This window comes from Myotis yumanensis, unplaced genomic scaffold (genome assembly GCF_028538775.1).
Source record: "Myotis yumanensis isolate MYYU_CA2020_CCGP unplaced genomic scaffold, mMyoYum1.0.hap1 SCAF_9, whole genome shotgun sequence".
Classification (NCBI taxonomy): domain Eukaryota; kingdom Metazoa; phylum Chordata; class Mammalia; order Chiroptera; family Vespertilionidae; genus Myotis; species Myotis yumanensis.
Genome location: NW_027223760.1, coordinates 53,125,464 through 53,144,144, shown reverse-complemented (window position 1 = coordinate 53,144,144; position 18,681 = coordinate 53,125,464). Strand labels below are relative to the sequence as shown.

The following is an 18,681-nucleotide window of genomic DNA, read 5'->3' as shown; positions in this document are numbered from 1 at the left end:
TACCTAATAAACAAAATAAATCTCAAAGGTACACATTTCAGTGTGATGCTGACAACCTCAATGAGTTTGGATTAGCAAGAGTATAAAAGAATCAAGAATGGTAGCAAAAGCATTATTAAAATGACTATACAGAGGATCCATATAAAATACTAGAATTTTAAGTGATAGCAGAAGGTACCGGGGTAAATAGGTTGCTGGGTAACTATGAGAACAAAGATGGCTATTGGACTAGAAATGTAAAGAAGGCCCCAAAACATCCTGAGCTTAAAGGAATCTTGATTTTTATCAAGATTATTTAACATACACCTTAAAAGTAAAAAAATTTATTTCATCTAATCTTCTCTACCCAATGCAGAAAACCCTTCCAAAAATATCCCTTATAGTCATATAGCTTTAACTATTCCAAAGAACAAGCAGCATGTTCCACTATAAGATAGTTCTAATTGTAGGGCCCACTTTTACGGTCTGAATTTATCCTAGCATTCATGTAACAAAGATGGGCTGCCTCCTGCATGCTCCCTACAGAGGATCGAGCCTAAAACCCAGGCCTGTGCCCTAATTGGGAATTTAACCAGCAACCCTTTGGTGTAGGCACCCAACCAACTGAGACACACAAGCCAAGGCTAAATTATTAAGATTTAATCCCATTAACGTCTTCAAAATTTTGCCAACATAGTAATGTGAAAAGCTGATGCCATCAAAATGCCTATTATAAAAAAGTTGTAAGAAAGATGGCTACAGGTTCAAAATTTTTACACTAAATTTTATGCTAAAGTTTCCGATGCTTTTACAAGTGTCTGGCTTGCTGTTACTTTAAAAATTTCATCTTACTAATACCCATGCTATGGGCAACAATAACAATCAACTATTAGTCTTTGTGGCTCACCTCAATCTTCTGTCTGTCTTCTTCTATTTCAGTACAATCATGTTACCCATTAGGGAATTTAACTATATCTCTCATATGGACACTGTACTTTCTAATTTACATTACATTTACTTGACAGTCAACTTCCTATTTCCTAGAAGGCATATAACATGTCTTCATTTTGGTATTCTATTCATCATCTGTTGCACAGTGCCTTACATTATTATAGTTCCTCAACAGAAATATGTTTTAAAAAATTAACTTGATCATGGTTTAAGAGTAGGACAAGCAGTCACAAGCAAAGATTACAGAGTATATATATAATGACCTGGATTTTCAAGCATCCAATTTTTACTACTTAACATAAAGAACTATTATTCAGCCCTATCTGGTTTGGCTCAGTGGATGGAGCATTGGACTGCGGACTGGAAGCTCCCAGGTTCAATTCTGGTTAAGGGCACATGCTTGGGTTGCGGGCTCGATCCCCAGTAGGGGGCGTGCAGGAGGCAGCCAATCAATGATTCTCTCTCATCATTGACGTTTTATCTCTCTCTCCCTCTTCCTTCCTCTCTGAATCAATACAAATATATTAAAAAATTAATGAGGGAAAAATCCTCAGGTGAGGATTTAAAAAAATCTGCTAAAAAAATAGACAAGCCACAGACTATGAAAATCTTTGCAAAGCATATATTTGCTAAAAGATTTGTATCTAGGGTATATAAAGAACTCTCAAAACTCAACAAGAAATAAACAATCCAATTTAAAAATAAAGGAACTATTATTCACCTCAGGAATAAATATGACCAAAGCACTCAGACAAAAGATAATTGCCTACAATTTTGACAATTGTGAAGAAAACATAATATAAATCCATGTTTCTATCTATTATAAACAAAAGTTCACCTTCAAGTACTATCTTCCCTTTATTGGACTCTGAAGGTTTATCCAAGAGGACAAAATACACTAACGATCAAATCAGTGAAGCTAAGAATTATGTTGCATGCATCAGAAGTCATGATCTACCCTGTAAGTACTGTGAGATAAAGCTGAAAATTTGCAAAATCAAAGTAAATGAAATAACTGTAAAACTGCTGTGACCTCCAAAGATGTGAAATATAAAACAATTAAGTATTAAAACTAGAATATTATAAAATCATAAAATGGACTATGTGATACTAGACAGTGAATGCTTCACAGTTCAGGTAAACAGCAACTACAAGAGCAATGGGGTTACAGAGTTGTTTTGGCTGAATGCCAAAGAAACAACCTGGAAAGGTGGAAGGAAAAATACAGTACTTGAAACTAGTGGAATGGAAGTACTATAATAAAATTCATAGTTGAAAGATGAGAATCACATAACATTTTAATAATTTCAAGAAAAAGTTTTTCTTAATCCAAGTAATATATGAAGCATGGCAGTGATTTTCAACTTTTTCCATCTCATGGCACACATAAACTAGTTACTAAAATTCTGTGGCACACCAAAAATTACACTTATTGCCAATCTGACAAAAGAAATAAGTATAATTGTGACTCATTCACACTGCATGGCTATTGTTGTATTGACTGCTGTCATTTTTTATTTGACAATCTAAGGGAAAAGAGGTCAGGGCCCCTGACTAAATAGTCAGGTATTGCATGTTCTAAAAATTCTTGTGGCGCACTGGCTGAAAATCGCTGAAGTATGGTGATCTTATATTTGAAGGTGGGCTAAGTATATAAATTAATTCACTGTCCTATAAAAGCTCTCATGCGGGAGAAGAAAAGCAATTGTCCCAGGACAAAAGAAGTTGAATTGTATTATGATAAATGAGATTCTAGTCCCAAAGACTAAACATTTTCATTTCTATAATAAATGAAAAATGTATAAAAAATTATCCCCAGTTGTTATCAATGGCTATCAATGCAAAAGTTAAAACTACTAGTTTTCTCCAGAATGTATAATTAGACATATGAAATTTATTATTTTATAAAGTGATATTACTATATCAACTGATGTAGATTCAAAGTATCAGCTCAACCACTAAAAATAAATTATACCAAAGCCAATTTTTTAAATAAACACTGGCAACTGATGGCAGAAGTTATAGGAATTGTGAAAGAATTGCTTAATGCAGTCAAAATAAAAGGGACTCTCTCTGCCAAAGTCTCTAATGAGAAAAGTCCTAAACTCATTGTGTAGCTTCTATAAATAGAGGAAGAGTGAAAGAAAGTCACTGGGCTAACAGAAGCTGACGTACCATCTATCACAAGAACCTTTATTTTTAAAGATTTTTTACTTCATTCATGTTACTCCCTTTTAATTAACTTTTTTTAAGAAGAAAAATGAGGGAGAGAAAACCTGGGATTCAGTCATAACTGAATGGCAAACATTGTGAAGGCTCAGCTGGAAGGATATTCAGCAAGCTAGGAAAGGAGTGAACCCTCTCTCCATTTTAAATACAGCTGGGCCTGAAAAAGCCCAGGTTCGCTTCCTTTGGCTTACACTCAGGTAACATTCTCTTCACTCTTCAATTCAGTCTGCATTCATGCTGTCAGTGATTCATTTAACCACTTTATCAAGAACTCACTGCTTGCCTTGCACAATGCTCAGAGCTGGGACAGTATGGATGAAAAAGACAAGATTGCAGTCCTCAAAGAGGAAAGAGAAGGGGCGGCGGAAAGGAGTCTGCAAAAGGCACTATTCAGAGCACCTACCCATGTGACAAGCAAGCACTACGTTAGCGACTGCTGAAAACAGAAGTTAGGTACTAGGCTAGATTGCCCGTGGTCAGTCTGGCACACATCCATCTCCACCACGACCACAGCCACAGCCACCTTACTTACTCTGAGGCTGAAAATCTCATTTCCCAGAACTCCCTTCCTTGTATAGTCCCATGTCAGTAACCTCAAATTTGAAACAGAGATGGAGAGTGAAGGTCACTTTCTTCAGGAGGTCCTGGGACTCTCTGCTGCTTGGCTTTTTCAGCTGCTGCAGCCTGTGGACCTTTCGATTAACTTCCACATCACAGTCCTGGCCGGCTTTGCTGACTTCCCCACAAATTCATTTTCCACCCGCTCACCAGGGCTCTTCAGGCTGAGATCTTCACTGTCGAGTTCTCTGACCTAATGCCAGCTCCCACCACTTGCTCCATGCTTCAGGATAAATATTTCATCGACGATTTCTCTGATGTTCAGTAGAGCTCCCCCAACCTATGGTGACAGCTTTCTTAACATCATTAGCCCCTAATTCTCCACAATGACTTTTCATTTTCCTGACCAAACCCTTAGTCACTAAGCTGCTGGAAGTGTCGAGCCTCGGATTCTGGCCCAGGAGAAGGGCTAGTCATTTTATCTAGAAAGGCAGCACAATAAAGTATTTAAAACTAAGTTTGACTTATGACTTAGAAGCTGCATGTTTTTAGGCAGTTAGTTATTTAAACTCTGCCTCAGTTCCTCAGCTATAAGGAACTGATATTAGTAACTACTCCATGGGGCAGTTATGACAAATGGATTAATACTAAATAACAGATAAAGGTAAATAAAATATGCTTCTCATACTTATCCTTCTTTAGACTCAGTCCTCCTATTTGTATCCAGTAATAAAAATAGAGAATAATGGGTACTGAAATACTGGAGATGGGGTACTTGAGAGCCAATCTAAGAAAATGATATAGAGTCATATCTCCAGAGCAGGAAACAATATGTGAAAAAGTTTCTGAAACCAGATCATTCCTCCTTTACTTATTAATATTTGAATATTTCTGTTTCTTTAATTATTCCCACACTACTTTTCCATATGGCTCATTGATTATTTCTTTCTTATTTTTTTGACAAATTTACCAACAAAAATATCAGATCATCAAAGTTCAAAATATGTGCCCTTGTATTAACGGCAGATTTGAAGCATGTGAATTTGGGTTGGGAGAGGGGAATGCTCACAGGAAACTCAAAGGAGATTTCATTTTGTTTTAAATTTTTTACAACTAAAAATTATTCACACATTACTTTTATAGTAAAAACTTAATTTAATAATATACTGCCAAAAATTGGCAATTAATTATTAATGCCAAATAATTAAATATAATATTAAAATATGATCAGAGATTATCTCCATGTTTGTATAAGAAGGGTATTTTCTGCCCTGGCTGGTGTTGCTCAGTGGTTGGGATGCAGACCCATGCGCCAAGGGGTCAAGGGCACGTATCTGGGTTGCAGGTTCAACCCCAGACCCTGGTCAGGGCGTATGCAGGAAGCAACCAACCGATATGTCTTTTTTGCATCGATGTTTTTTATTTCTCTCTCTCCCCTTCACTTCCTCTTTACCAAGCTCTCAAAAAAATCTAAGGAAAAAATATCCTCAGATGAGGATTAACAAAAAAAAAGGAAAGATATTTTCTGAAAGTATAGTATTTTCATTTTTACCCTTAGAAATAGGTCTTTTAACCCATTATTTTTAAACATCTAATCTTTAGTGATATAATTTTTTTCAAGTGGCTTTTCTGACTAATCTTTTTATCACCTTCAAGTGGAAAAAAATTTAAGAGAAAAATGTAATTCTGGGACTACTCACTTTGAAGAGCACCTACATCTTATGGAATTGGATGTCTCAAAATATATTGTATTCATTCAGGTTTCTATAAATCCTTATTAAGGAAACCAGAGTAAAATGAAATGAAAATGGACTTTCCTCAGTATCCAAATAATAAAAATATAGTAAGGCTTACTGTAGTCTATTCCCCATTGTACTCTCTGGCCATGATAAATGGAACCTGCCTGTCAGCAGGAAAAAGTGGATGCCATTCTTCTAATAGCAGCCTTGGTTGGCACAAAGGAGGCACTAGAGCACAAAGATTGACTCTGTGGGCCCATCTCTCTTAACAATGATCAAAGCACGTGATCAAATAAAAAAGATATTCGTTGCTTAATCAAAAAGCTGAGATTCAATAAGCTAAATGTTTTAGATAAATCTGAAGTGACTACTTAGGAAAGAAAAAAAATAGGACAGAAAACGATGAACTTTTTCAATTTCACTCAATACAAAAGCACACACTCTTTTTTTCCCTCACAGCAGGTTTCACAGTATTCACAATTTCGAGGAAGCAAAAGCAAACCAACATAGAACAACAGAAAAAACCTCTACTTGTGGCTCATCTATATGAATGCTGTCAGTGTACTTATTGATTTGCTGCTTCTAAATGTTTTCTTTTCTTTTTGTTTGATTTTTTTTAATGTCAGATTCCTCAAGGTAGAATACCTTCAAGCATTTTGTTAACTTCCACACTATTGCACTAAGATTGACAGGAGTGATGCTGATGTTGAAAAGGAAAACTGCTCACACTCAATTAAGAGTACAAAGAGAAAGAGTGTTGAATCTATATTTAATGTGAATGAACTCAGTTATATGAGACAGTAAGTTGACATGTGCCTGCATTCCCATGACACTATGCTGTGGAAATACACGTGAACATTCTGCTATCAGATTAGAACACCACATTTCCAACTATGCTACATAATAACCAAATATTTTACAACTCTATTTGTACTCGCCTAAATGTTCTACAGACCTCCGTAAAGATGCGTTCTTAATCAGGCTATCTGGATCCTATTTCTATTTGCTTACTATCTATTAAGATCACAGGTAAATTACTCGGGTTTTCTGTTCCTTAGTATGATTTTGAGTAAAACAGAGGTTATAATAGTTAAATACTAACTTATTTTTTAAAAGGGAATAGAACAAGGAACCAAGATGGCGGCATAGGTAAACACTTATATTGGCCGCCTCCCACAACCACATCAAAATTACAACTAAAATAGAAAACAACCATCATTCAGAACCGCCTGAACACTGGCTGAATGGAGGTCCTACAACCAGAGAAGTAAAGAAGAAGCACATTGAGACTGGTAGGAGGCATGGAGGCGCAGAACGGGCTGGTCCGGCACCCAAGTGTGTTGTTTTTTTAATCTGGAAGGAGATCGTCCCTGTGGAGGCAACCTGTGAGAAACAAGGGGTCCCAGCCCCACACCAGACCCCCAGCTCAGGTTTCCAGAGCTGAGAAGAGAAGTCCCCATAACTTCTGGCCTTAAAAACCAGAGGGATTGTGGCTCAGTGACACAGAGTCTGCTGGAATCCAAGGTGTCCCTTTTAAAGGGCCAGTGCACAAACTTACACAGTCCAGCTTCTTCCAAGCTCCAGCGCAGGGGACCCAGACACACCCTGGGAGGAACTGGATTGTCTGGCACCGGGGCAGGAACTCAGGGGCGGCTTTATCCCATACAGAGGTGCTTGCAAGGGCCATTGTTCCTGAGCTAGGACCTCCCCTCTCCCAGGGTTGACTGGCAGCCATAACAGCCTGGAACACACTATTTGTTCAGACCTGGGGATTCCCTGAGACCCCACCCCATCTAATTCGCAGCCCCGCCAAGCTATTTGTAGCTGCTTTTCCTATGAATGGCTTGTCCTGGCTCAGGCTTCAGACTTTGCTGAAATCTCTCAAACAAGCTGCAGCTGGTGACAGCATGTCCCAAACCTATCAATAAAAGACCCAAGACACAGCACTAGCACCAGCCTGCCTTGCTTCAGAGCTGGGCCTGGCCTCCTGGACAGCAACTCTCCCACTGTAGTTGCAGCTAGTTATCACAGCCAGTTGGCCTAGAGGTCAACTCCTCCCCAAGATGCCAACAGCAATCCAGGCTCAACTACAGAACTCTGAGCGCAGCCACAGGTCACCTACAGCATAGGCCGCTCTACCAATTCCAGGAAACAGTGTTCTACCTCATACATAGAAACAAACACAGGGAAACAACCAAATTATATAAATATACATATATATATTTATATATTATATATAAATAGGTGTTCAATGTCATTAGCATTGAGGGAAATGCAAAATAGAGCGATGATATACCATTTTATATGTATAACATTAAAGAGCATTAAAACAGTGGACAAAACAAGTTTGAGAGCAATAGTAACATTATATATGACTGGTATGAGTATAAACTGGTTTGGGAAACAGTGGAATTATCTTACAAACTGAAGGGGCAAATATCCTGTAGTTAAACAAAGCCACATCTTAGTATATACTCTAACTCCTTGTTACCATGCTGCGGGAGACATTTACAAAAATACTTAAATACTTTTTTCTGTTTATAAAAGGAAGATGCAAACAGCAAAACTGGCAATCTACAGAACAAAAGATAAAATAAATAATGATCTATTCTTTCAAAAAAGAAAATCACACCTTAGTGAAAATAAATGACCAGCATGTATGAATCAAATCAATATATTGTTGGTCAAAGTATCAATAACAGAAGAAAAAAGTGTGACTCCATTTGTACAAAATTCAAAACCAGAAAAACCATTTATTATTTATCAATACATACATTTGGAGTGTAATTTAAAAAAATAGATGAGAAATATAAATTTGAGGAAGGGGGTGACTTCTGGGCTAAATGGATGGGAATATGATTACCCAGGAATTCACAGTGGACTCCAAAGGCTTTAGTAATGCTCTATTTTTGAGGTTGCTTGGTAAGTTCATTATATTAATAACAGGTGTTCATTATTATTATGATTTAGGTGGAATATATAAACTATAAATTCTGAGGTATGTATGGTATATTTCATAATGTAAAACAATACGGTTCTAAAAATGACCAATAGCAACATACATGTTTCTTTCTTTGGCTCCTATGTATATGTTCATGTTTTGTCTTTCTCACCTCTTCAGTTTTGGCCTCAAATTTTTGTGATGAATACAATAAATAGGGAATAAATTACCGTGTTTCTTATTGGAATCTTCTTGGGTTCTGGAGGCATATCCTGTGGAACAAATTTCACTGGTTCCTTAATCTGCCTCCTTGATCGTTTGGTCCCATCTGGTAAAGTTTCCATGGCCATCTCTGCTTCCATGTCACTGCTCCCAGCCTGGTCACATTCTGAGCACTGCCTATATAAAGAAAAAATATAAGTTCATACATTTATTTTTACCTCCTAGTGTTAGCATTGGTTTCTACAAATATAAAATTCAGAATATATAAAAACATACATTGTGAAGAATATATAAAAATATACATTAGTATATGTGGTCACAGGGTATATAATGACTATACATACAGAAAGGCATGTACATTCCAATAAGAATGGCAACAGTATGTATATACTTAAGGTAATTCCATGTACCCCTATAAATGTTATAAGAACACTAGAAGCCCAGCGTGCAAAATCGAACGGCCCCACCCACCCACAGCCTCACCGTGCTTGCAGCCCCGCCCTCCCATGCCAGTTTTTGGTCGTTACAGTGTTAGGGCCACAGGCCTTTCATAATATAGATATGTAATAATGCTGCATGTTTAAGTGAAGGAACTAACATAAGAAATTCAGCATTAATCAAAAAGGTTTCCCTTTGAAAATCATGACTTTTCTTTAAGTGACATGTACTGTGATAGCTGAAAATCAGTCTTTTATTGACCATGACTCTACTCCTGTTATTGCAATCATATCCTTTAATCTTAATGATAAGCCATGATGACTGTACCAACTAAAAAACTCTGTAGAAATCATTTCTAAAAAGTGTTGAAAAAATAAATGGGTCTTTTTATTAGTGATCCATACCATTTATGAAAGAGGAAATATAAAAACTTACTCATTAAAAGAATTTGATGAAGCATTTTTAAAAACATGGGGATGGGGAGAAGATGGCAGAGTAGCATGCAACAGGAATCTGTTTCTCTAGCTGGAATATAATTGCACTAGCCAAATCTATCTGATGTAACTATTTTGGAACTCTAGAATCTATCGAAGACTTGCAACTTCCAAGGAAAGGCTTGCACAAGCAAACTGTTGTTAATTTCAGTCAACTTCAGCTCTTGCCTACTAGCAGCTAGCCCAATGCCCATTCCATGCCACATGGCAGGCAGTTGTGCACATATTCCTACACTTGCACACAGTAGTTAGGATCCAAGGTGGGCAAAACAAGCCCTAACTTCAAATACTGGGTTCTGTGCTCAGATTGCTACTTTTGATCACAGAAACATGGACAAAGAGGTGGGTGACCTCCCTCTATTACTGCAAGATACTCAGTCTGAAGTGACTTCCAGAACTTAAAAGACTGGCATCTTTTATCACTCCACCTTCATTTTTTTCCTTCTTCCCCTTTTGGGAACCATACATTAAAGACTAGGTCATTCAAAAATAAGTGCAAAATAAAAATTAGAAAGTGACCATGCTTGCTTAGGGAAAAGCTCAGGAAAGACATAAGACCGTAAGTTTATACCTCAGGCAAAGACATCCCACTATAATCCTATAATAAAAGGCTAATATGCAAATTTCCCCCTTGACCAGGAGTTCGACCAGTTCGACCAGGGGGCAGGGCCAGCTGGCCAACCTCCTGTGTCCCTTATCCCCCCCGCACCACCACACTAGGCAGGCCTGCCGGACCCCACCCGTGCACGAATTTGTGCACTGGGCCTCTAGTAATAAATAATAATAACAAAACAGCAAACCCTGGAAATAGAGGAGAATTTCATTTCCAGAGTTACCACATTATTAAATTTAAATATCCAGTTTTTGACCAAAAAAAGAAAAAGCTTACAAACAAAGGCAAAAGTATAGTCCATTTAAGGAACAAAAATTAAGTAAACAGAAACTGTGTCAGGATACTTGATGGCAGATCTTTAAAATAAACAGTTATAGAGATGCTCACTAAGCTAAAGGAAGTTGTGGAGAAAGTCTGAAAAACAATGTATGAACAAAATGGAAATATCAATAAAGAGAAAGCCAAAAAAAATAAAGCAAAAAGAAATCTGGAGCTGAAAAGTACAACAATTGAAATGAAAAATTCACTTTTCATGGGAAATAAGGCAGCGTTAAGCAGGCATAAGAATCAGTGGGAATTATCAAATATGTCCAACACAAAGAAAAAGACTGAAGAAAAGAGCAGAGCCTAAGGGACATGTGTGACATCGGCAGGCAGACCAACATTTGCATTGTGGAAGTCCCAGAAGGAGGAGAGAGAAAGGGACAGAGAGGATATTTGAAGAAATCACTGAAAACTCAAATTTGATGGAACTACATGAGTATAAACATCTAAGAAGCTCAGTGAACACCAAGTTAGATAAACTCAGAATCCCACACTAAGACATTATCATTAAATTTTGCAAAGAAAAAAACACAGAGAGACTCTTGAAAGCAGAAAGAGAAATTCAGAATTGTCACACAGAATCCTCAATAAGATTATCAGTAGATTTCTTATCAGAAACTTTGGAGGCCAGAAGGCACTGGGTCCATGCTGAAAGAACTTGTCAATGAGGGGATTTAGTCCCCTATGGGCTTCTGGTCTCAGAGGGTGCTGTCATTTATGGGGGTATCCAGCCATTTCTTTCAGTTTAATTTATACAGGGGTACCTGGGTGGCCCTTCCAAGTAGTACCTTCTCCCAGACTATTGGGTTGACAGCAGACTATATATGGGATGGGATGGAATCTAATTGAGGGTTGAATGAGTCTTGGTTACAGAGTGGTCATTTTTCTGGGTTAAACTAAGAAACTGGATATTAATACTAGGGCCATCATTAAATCACTTCGCATTAAGGAAGCAGGATATCCTGGCATTACCAGGAATTGTTGAGAAACTAAACAATCTTAAAGGTGGCAGCTGAGAGATGGGTTAAAATATTGTTTTTTAGGCTGCCTGTCTTCTCTTATATTGGTACAAGCCAAGGATGTCAAGGGTCTCATATGTTCTGTTAAGACCGAGTAGGTGACTCTTGTGTCAATTTAAAAATTAACCTTTCACCTGCTATGACGAGTCACCTGGGGTTCTTTTATAGTCACAAGATATCTTTCAGGTGGAACCATCAGTTGGCCCTTTTTAGTCTTTTTCAGATAGGGCTATTATGGGTTCTGGAGTCCCTCTCTCCCTTTGTAGCTGCAGACAGTCCCTTTCTTAAATGTCCTGGCTGGTTGCAAAGAGAGTAAAACCTGGGGGCTCGGTCCTGAGGAGTGGAAGCCAAGGTCCCGGCTTCTGGGACATTGTTTGCTTCAATGACCCAGCTCTTTCATCTAAAGTTATTCCAGAAACTCTCATCCACTAAAACCAGAGCTTGCAGACAAGTGCATAATCCCACTTAGGGAGAGAACTACACATCTCCATGTCCAAGATCATGGCTTAAGCACCCTGGCCCTGGAGACTAATAAAATGGCTTTCATTTTAGAAACTCACTTAGGATACTTATTAATACTGCTGGTATTCCAATAAGATATAGCAGTATCTTCTTAAAATCTGGTTTCAAAAGCACATAAATATCAAAAGAAATATACTCCACTATATTGGAGAAGAGCAAACAAGTATGAGGGTCTCATGACAAACTGACAAAAGAACATTATGAAAATCAATCCTGTATAGTGGTGAAAAAAATGTAAGTTTCCTAATACAATGAATAGAGGTAGCTTCATGAGATACAACAATGAGTAAAACAAATGTTTAATATGTTTGAGAAACACACATGACATTTTGTATAGACTACCATTTAAGAATTTGGGGTTCATTCTTTTCTAAAACTAGAAACGTAATTTGTATAAAAAAATATCATGTCCATTCCAAAGTTTTCTGTGTCCCATATTCTTCCTATTTTGAATCAACCTATTAAAATTTGAACATCTGTCCCTTGGACTAAAATTAAGAAAAGGATAGAACTCAACATAGATATCAAAAACTTTTATCAAACATCTGTAGTGATTCAATATGCCCAGGTTAAGGGAAAAAAAATAATTAAGAAACATGTCAAATGTTTCTAGATTTGCAAAGAATAGTTTAACTTATATATAACTAGCACAAATGACAAATACCAGATGTAAAGCCTTCAGTGACACTAATTTAGAAATAAAATAGTAAATTACAAATAAAAGCATGAATACGGAGGCAAATTCTTGATAAATTAATTCAACTTCAAAACAAATAAAGCATTTGAGAAATTCTTATAATGAAGTAAAAGAGAATTATAAACACACTAGACAGAATTCATGCTTTAAAAATCCACTAAAATACCAAAACAGCCTCCATTAACTTAAAATTCATTTCTCAAAAATAAGCTATTACTGTGTTATTCATGATACTATTATAAACATGTATGTCAGAAGCATTTTTATCACAAAAATAGAAAACAACAATGTGAGGTTATGAATATGTTAATTAACTTAGTTGTGTTGATTATTTTACAATCAAATCATTAAGTTGTACACCTTAAAGTATATATTCCATTTTTGTTGATTATACCTCAATAGAGTTGAATAAAAATACTTATGGAAGTATCAATTTTAAAATGTGCCACACACTTTATTATAAAGCAATATAACACGTCATCTTACACTGCTGAAATGAAGCCAACCCAATTCTAACATCTACATTTTCTCCATTGTACTTACCAATAACTGTTTTTGGTCTTTCTTGGCATCCTTGTAAGAGGAGGGTCCAGACATCCAAGATGGTAATGGAGTTTACAGGTATCACACAGCAAAAGAAGATGCTGATCATGGTTCTTCTTACAAATTCCACAACTTTGAATAGAGGCAGCAAATAAAGTATTGGAATAATAATTATCATAGTGGAACAGTTAATTGATAGCAATTTTTTTAAATTTCAAAATTTTGTACTGATTAATTTATTTCTTTTGTTGAAGTCAAATATTTTTTCAAAATAAAACTTTTTGTAATGTCAATAACTAATTATTAATTCTAAATACTTTTGACAATATAGAAAAATAGCATGGATCTAATATAAATTTAAATAGTGCTAGAGACAAACCTTTTGGAGCAGGGCTTATAGGAGATACTTATTCTCAACATCTTTATCTTAATTTTAATTATCACTTAAAACCCATTTAACATTAGCTAAATTTTTCTTTAAAAATATACATTATTAGCCGAAACCGGTTTGGCTCAGTGGATAGAGCGTCGGCCTGCGGACTGGAGGGTCCCAGGTTCGATTCCGGTCAAGGGCATGTACCTGGGTTGCGGGCACTTCCCCAGTGGGAGATGTGCAGGAGGCAGCTGATCAGTGTTTCTCTCTCATCGATGTTTCTAACTCTCTATCTCTCTCCCTTCCTCTCTGTAAAAAAATCAATAAAATATATTTTTAAAAAAATACATTATTAAACAAAAAATTTAAATTTTCTACCTCTCTAAAACTACAAAGGAAGTATCATTACAAACAAAATTCAGTTTCTTTCCTATCATTAATAATAAATCTTTGAAAGAGCCTCCAACATGTAAATAAGGTACATATATACATAAGTCTCTTTTCAAAATCAGACTTTGCATCTTAAAAATATACTATATATATATTTACTGCAGAGAATGAGGAGTTTTACTATTGGTGTTACTGTTATTTTGGATTTTTGTTTGTTTTTAAGGAATCTAACTTTTCTTGTGCAAAAAGGCAACTACTGAGAGCACATGCACCATGTCCTGAAAATCTAGAGTATATTTATTTATATTGGGAATGTAAAGACTAAGGGAAGAGCTGTTGAGAATCTAAAAGAGCTATCCATGTACAGAAACAGCAATGATTTTTGAATTTTTTAAATAATCCTAGAAAAACAAAAAGATCATACACACACAAAACAACAACCACCACCACCACCGGTATTTGGTCTCAAAATTGTTCAGAATGAAAAAAAAAAAAAATCACCTAAACATAGTCAAAAGTAAAAATTAACTGTAGAGATAAAACTTAGAAGAATAGTTCTAAATGAACAAGTTTTGTTTGGAAAAAGCTGGATTGAGAATGTGTTAGTCTTCACACAGTACACTAAGATACTAATGGGGCTTTTTCCACATTTCAAGGAAGTTATTTGCTATTACCTATGGAGGGAGCCTTCAAACAGGAATGGAAAATAAGTATAAAGATTGCTACTGTGGCTATAGCTGCTACTTCTGAAAAAGGAAGAGGTTGTAGGCATAGTTATGTATTACATAAGCATATATGCAGTTTTACATGAATATTCACATATGTGTATGTATATATACACACAAATCTAGCATCTTCTAAACTTTTCTCATTTAATCAGTTACAATAAAAAAAAAATCCCAGCCAGTGTGGCTCAGTGGTTGAGCATCAACCTGTGAACCAGGAGGTCACAGTTACATTCCTGGTCAGAGTACATGCCTGGCTTGCAGGCTCCATCTCGAGTAGGGAGTGTGCAGGGGGCAGCCAATCAATGATTCTCTCTCATCATTGATGTTTCTAACTCTCTCTCCCTCTCCCTTTCTTTCCGAAATCAATAAAAATATTTTTTTAAAAAGATCCTTTGAGCTCTGGCCAGTGTAACTCAGTGGATAAGAGTACAGGCCCGAGACCCAAAGAGTTGAGGGTTCGATTCCCAGTCAAGGGCATATACCTGGGTTGCAGGTTCAATCCTGGACACTGGTCAAGGCCTGTGCAGGAGACAACCAATCCATGTGTCTCTCTCACATCAATGTTTCTCTCTCTTTCTCTCTCCCCTTCCCTCCATCGCTCTGAAAAGTATCCTCTGGTAAGGATTAATAAAAAAAGATCATTTGGACTGGTGAACACAAATATAGTGTACAGTTGACGTGTTGGGGAATTGTGCACCTGAAATCTATATAATTTTCTTAACTGGTGTCACCCCAATAAATTCAATAAAAAGGGAAAAATGAAAGGAAGGGAGGGAAGGAGGAAGGGAGGGAGGGAGGGAAAGTAAAGAAAATATTGTAACCTATTAAGGTATGGAAAGAAGTCTTGATTATGTAAAATTACTATAATGGTGGACACTGTAAAATATTGAGCCAAAAAACAAAAACAAAAAAACAAAATACGTCTGGAAAAAAATTATCAAAATTATTAAAGTTTAGCATAGAGAGAGAAAAATGTAGGTAGACAGGTTCAAATCTAAAACTTATCTTCATTACCTACCACTGTACAAAGGCAATTATTCAGGATATATATATATATTAGCCATCAATACCTAAAAACACATGCAGAATTCTAAAACTTATTCAAGTAAAATAAAAATGCCTATTTATCTAATGTATTGTTTAATTATTTATAAAAATAATAATCTACATTATTTAAAGTCACTTTCCAATTCCCCAAAGAGGACCATTCATTTCCATAAAGTTTATGCACATATATCCTCAGTTATTTAAAAAATACAAAAAGTCATTTCATATATCTTATTAAACGAGGAGTAAAAATCTCTTCTATCATTACACTTGAAAACATCTTTGATTAAGGTATTAATAAAAATAATTTTAAATGCATTTAACTTAAATTCTGGTGTGGACATAATTCATTCTCAAATACTTGAAGTATATCGTTACTAAAAAGTATTAGCTTAAAAACACACAATATTAATCTGCCATAATTTCATTACTTGCCTATAAAGTACTGTAGGAAGAATAGATGTCTTTTGTGCGCCTCCTTCTTTTTTACTTGGTTTTCGCTCCTTGGGTGCCCGCAAAATTGCCGGTATGTTCAACTTCTATTGGTTTGAACAAATGCAGTTTATTGCAACATTTTTCCCTCTATGCCACTCAAGTCAACTGAAAGTGCTAGGATTGTGAGGGGTAATGTTTTACCAGCTATTACACCGGCAAAAAGAATTAAAATGAGTTTTTGTTTTGCAGCTACTTCCATCATTTTCAGGGGAACACTGAACCATTATGAAAATTAAACTTGTACTTTAGCTTTAAAAAGTGAAAGACAAGGATAAGCATTTAAGAACATTTTTAAAAAATACACACAGTACCTTGACAAAAAGAATATTGAAGCCGTTTATTTTCCTCAATATCCCAACTACACTGGTGCTCCCTAGGTTAATTAGAAAAATTATCTTATTGGACCAAACTCTCCACAAAGCAAATGAGAATCTCTTTGGGTTTCTACTAATCTGTAGTATGCTGGCTTCTCAGACAGCAACCATCTATCAAAGTCATTTCTCAGTGGCCCAGTGGGCCGGCATCTGTTCAACCAACTGGAAAAAAGTGTCATGCAAGCAATACAAATGAATTCTACCTCTGCTATGCATTTTATATTTGCACAAGAAAATCGGAGCTTCTGTTAAAAGTCATTTAATAAATGGAAATGCCGTTTTATAGCAGATTCTTACGAGACTAACTTGCAAATCAAGCCAAAAGATAATGCTAGCTTGGCAAATAAACTAGTAATAGGCTTGTACTCAACATTAATTTCTCTAAATATAAAATATAAAAACCAGCCCCAGCCAGTTGGTTAGAGCATCATCCCATCCTGATATTCCAAGATTATGGGTTCTATCCCGTCAGGACACATACAAGAAATGAATGCATGAATAAGTGGAACAACAAAAATCGATGTCTCTCTCTCTCTCAATCAATTTCCTATATAATAAAAGGCTAATATGCAAATCGACCAAATGGTGGAACGACCGGTCACTATGACATGCAATGACCACCAGGGGGCAGATGCTCAATGCAGGAGCTGCCCCCCTGGTGGTTAGTGTGCTCCCACAGGGGGAGCACCGCTCAGCCAAAAGCCGGACTCACGGCTGGCAAGCACAGCGGCGGTGATCAGAGCCTCTCCTGCCTCCATGGCAGTGCTAAGGACGTCCAACTGACGGCTTAGGCCCACTCCCTGACATTCCCCAAGGGCTTCTGGACTGCAAGAGGGTGCAGAAGGGGCTGAGGGACCCACCCCAAGTGCACGATTTTCATGCACCAGGCCTCTAGTCCTATCTAATAAAAGAGAAACATGGTAATTAGCCGTACCTCCGCTACCCTTCCCATTGGCTAATCAGGGCGATATGCAAATTAACTGCCAGCCAAGATGGCGGCCAGCAGCCAGGCAGCTTGAAGCGAACAGGAGGCTTGCTTGCTTCAGTGAAGGAGGAAGCCAAGGTTCCCTGCCTGCCGCTGCCGGCCTCTGAGCTCGCAGTTTGAAACAATGTTACAAATATAGAAGTTAAACAAAACGCCAGAAACCTGCTTTCAGCTAGTCAGGATCTCAGAGCTGGAGTTGAAACCGTGTTTCGATTATAGAACCCAAACAAACCAGATACCTGGTTTCAGCAGCGGAGGCCTCAGAGCTGGAGCCAAGCCTCAGAGCTAAAACTGGCCCAGAATTAAAAAAAAAGGAGCGGTTGGGAGCTTCAGTCACCCGCCAGCCTGAAAACGGCCCTCAGCCCCTCACCCAGACTGGCCAGGCACCCCAGTGGGAACCCCCACCCTGAAGGGGGTGTGACCAGCTGCAAACAGCCATCAGCCCCTCACCCAGGCTGGCCAGGCACCCAAGCGGGACCCCCACCCTAATCCAGGACACCCTTCAGGGCAAACCAGCCGGCCCCCACCAGTGCACCAGGCCTCTATCCTATATAGTAAAAGGGTAATATGCCTCCCAGCACCAGGATCAGCGGAGCCGCGAGGCCTCCCAGCACCGGGATCAGCGTGACAGGGGGCAGCGAACAAACCCCCTGATCGTCCTGCGGCTCTGTGTGTGACAGGGGGCGGGGCCACAACCTCCCTATCCGACCTGCTCTGTTCGTGACAAGGGAAGGCACCCCAACCCCCCCCCCCCCATGGGACCTGCTCAGTTCCTGATAGGGGGGAGCTCCCCAACCCCCTGATCGCCCTGCGGCTGTGTGTGTGACAGGGTGCGGCGCCCCAACCCCCCCAACCCCCACGGGCTGCTCTGTGTGTGACGGGGTAGAGCCATAACCTCCCCATCGGCCCTGCCCTGCATGTGACAGTGGCGGTGCCCCAACCCCCTGATCGGCCCTGCTCTGTGGGTGATATAGTGCGTCGCCCCAACCGCCCCCCCCCCAGGCCCTGCTCTGTGTGTGA

The 18,681-nt window shown here is 38.0% G+C and overlaps 1 protein-coding gene across 7 annotated transcripts in view; it reads right to left on the bottom strand.

Moving 5' to 3' along the window:
* The window catches only part of PHF14 (PHD finger protein 14), a 155,383-nt gene that overhangs the window by 99,502 nt on the left and 37,200 nt on the right, over nt 1-18,681 (bottom strand). For all 7 annotated transcript variants that reach the window (XM_070424348.1, XM_070424346.1, XM_070424352.1 and 4 more), the window contains exons 12-14: nt 16,243-16,346; nt 13,270-13,401; nt 8,628-8,796 (exon numbers count right to left, since the gene is read on the bottom strand). In XM_070424348.1, coding sequence (XP_070280449.1) covers nt 8,628-8,796; nt 13,270-13,401; nt 16,243-16,346 — 405 coding nt within the window. The remainder of the gene's footprint in view (nt 1-8,627; nt 8,797-13,269; nt 13,402-16,242; nt 16,347-18,681) is intronic.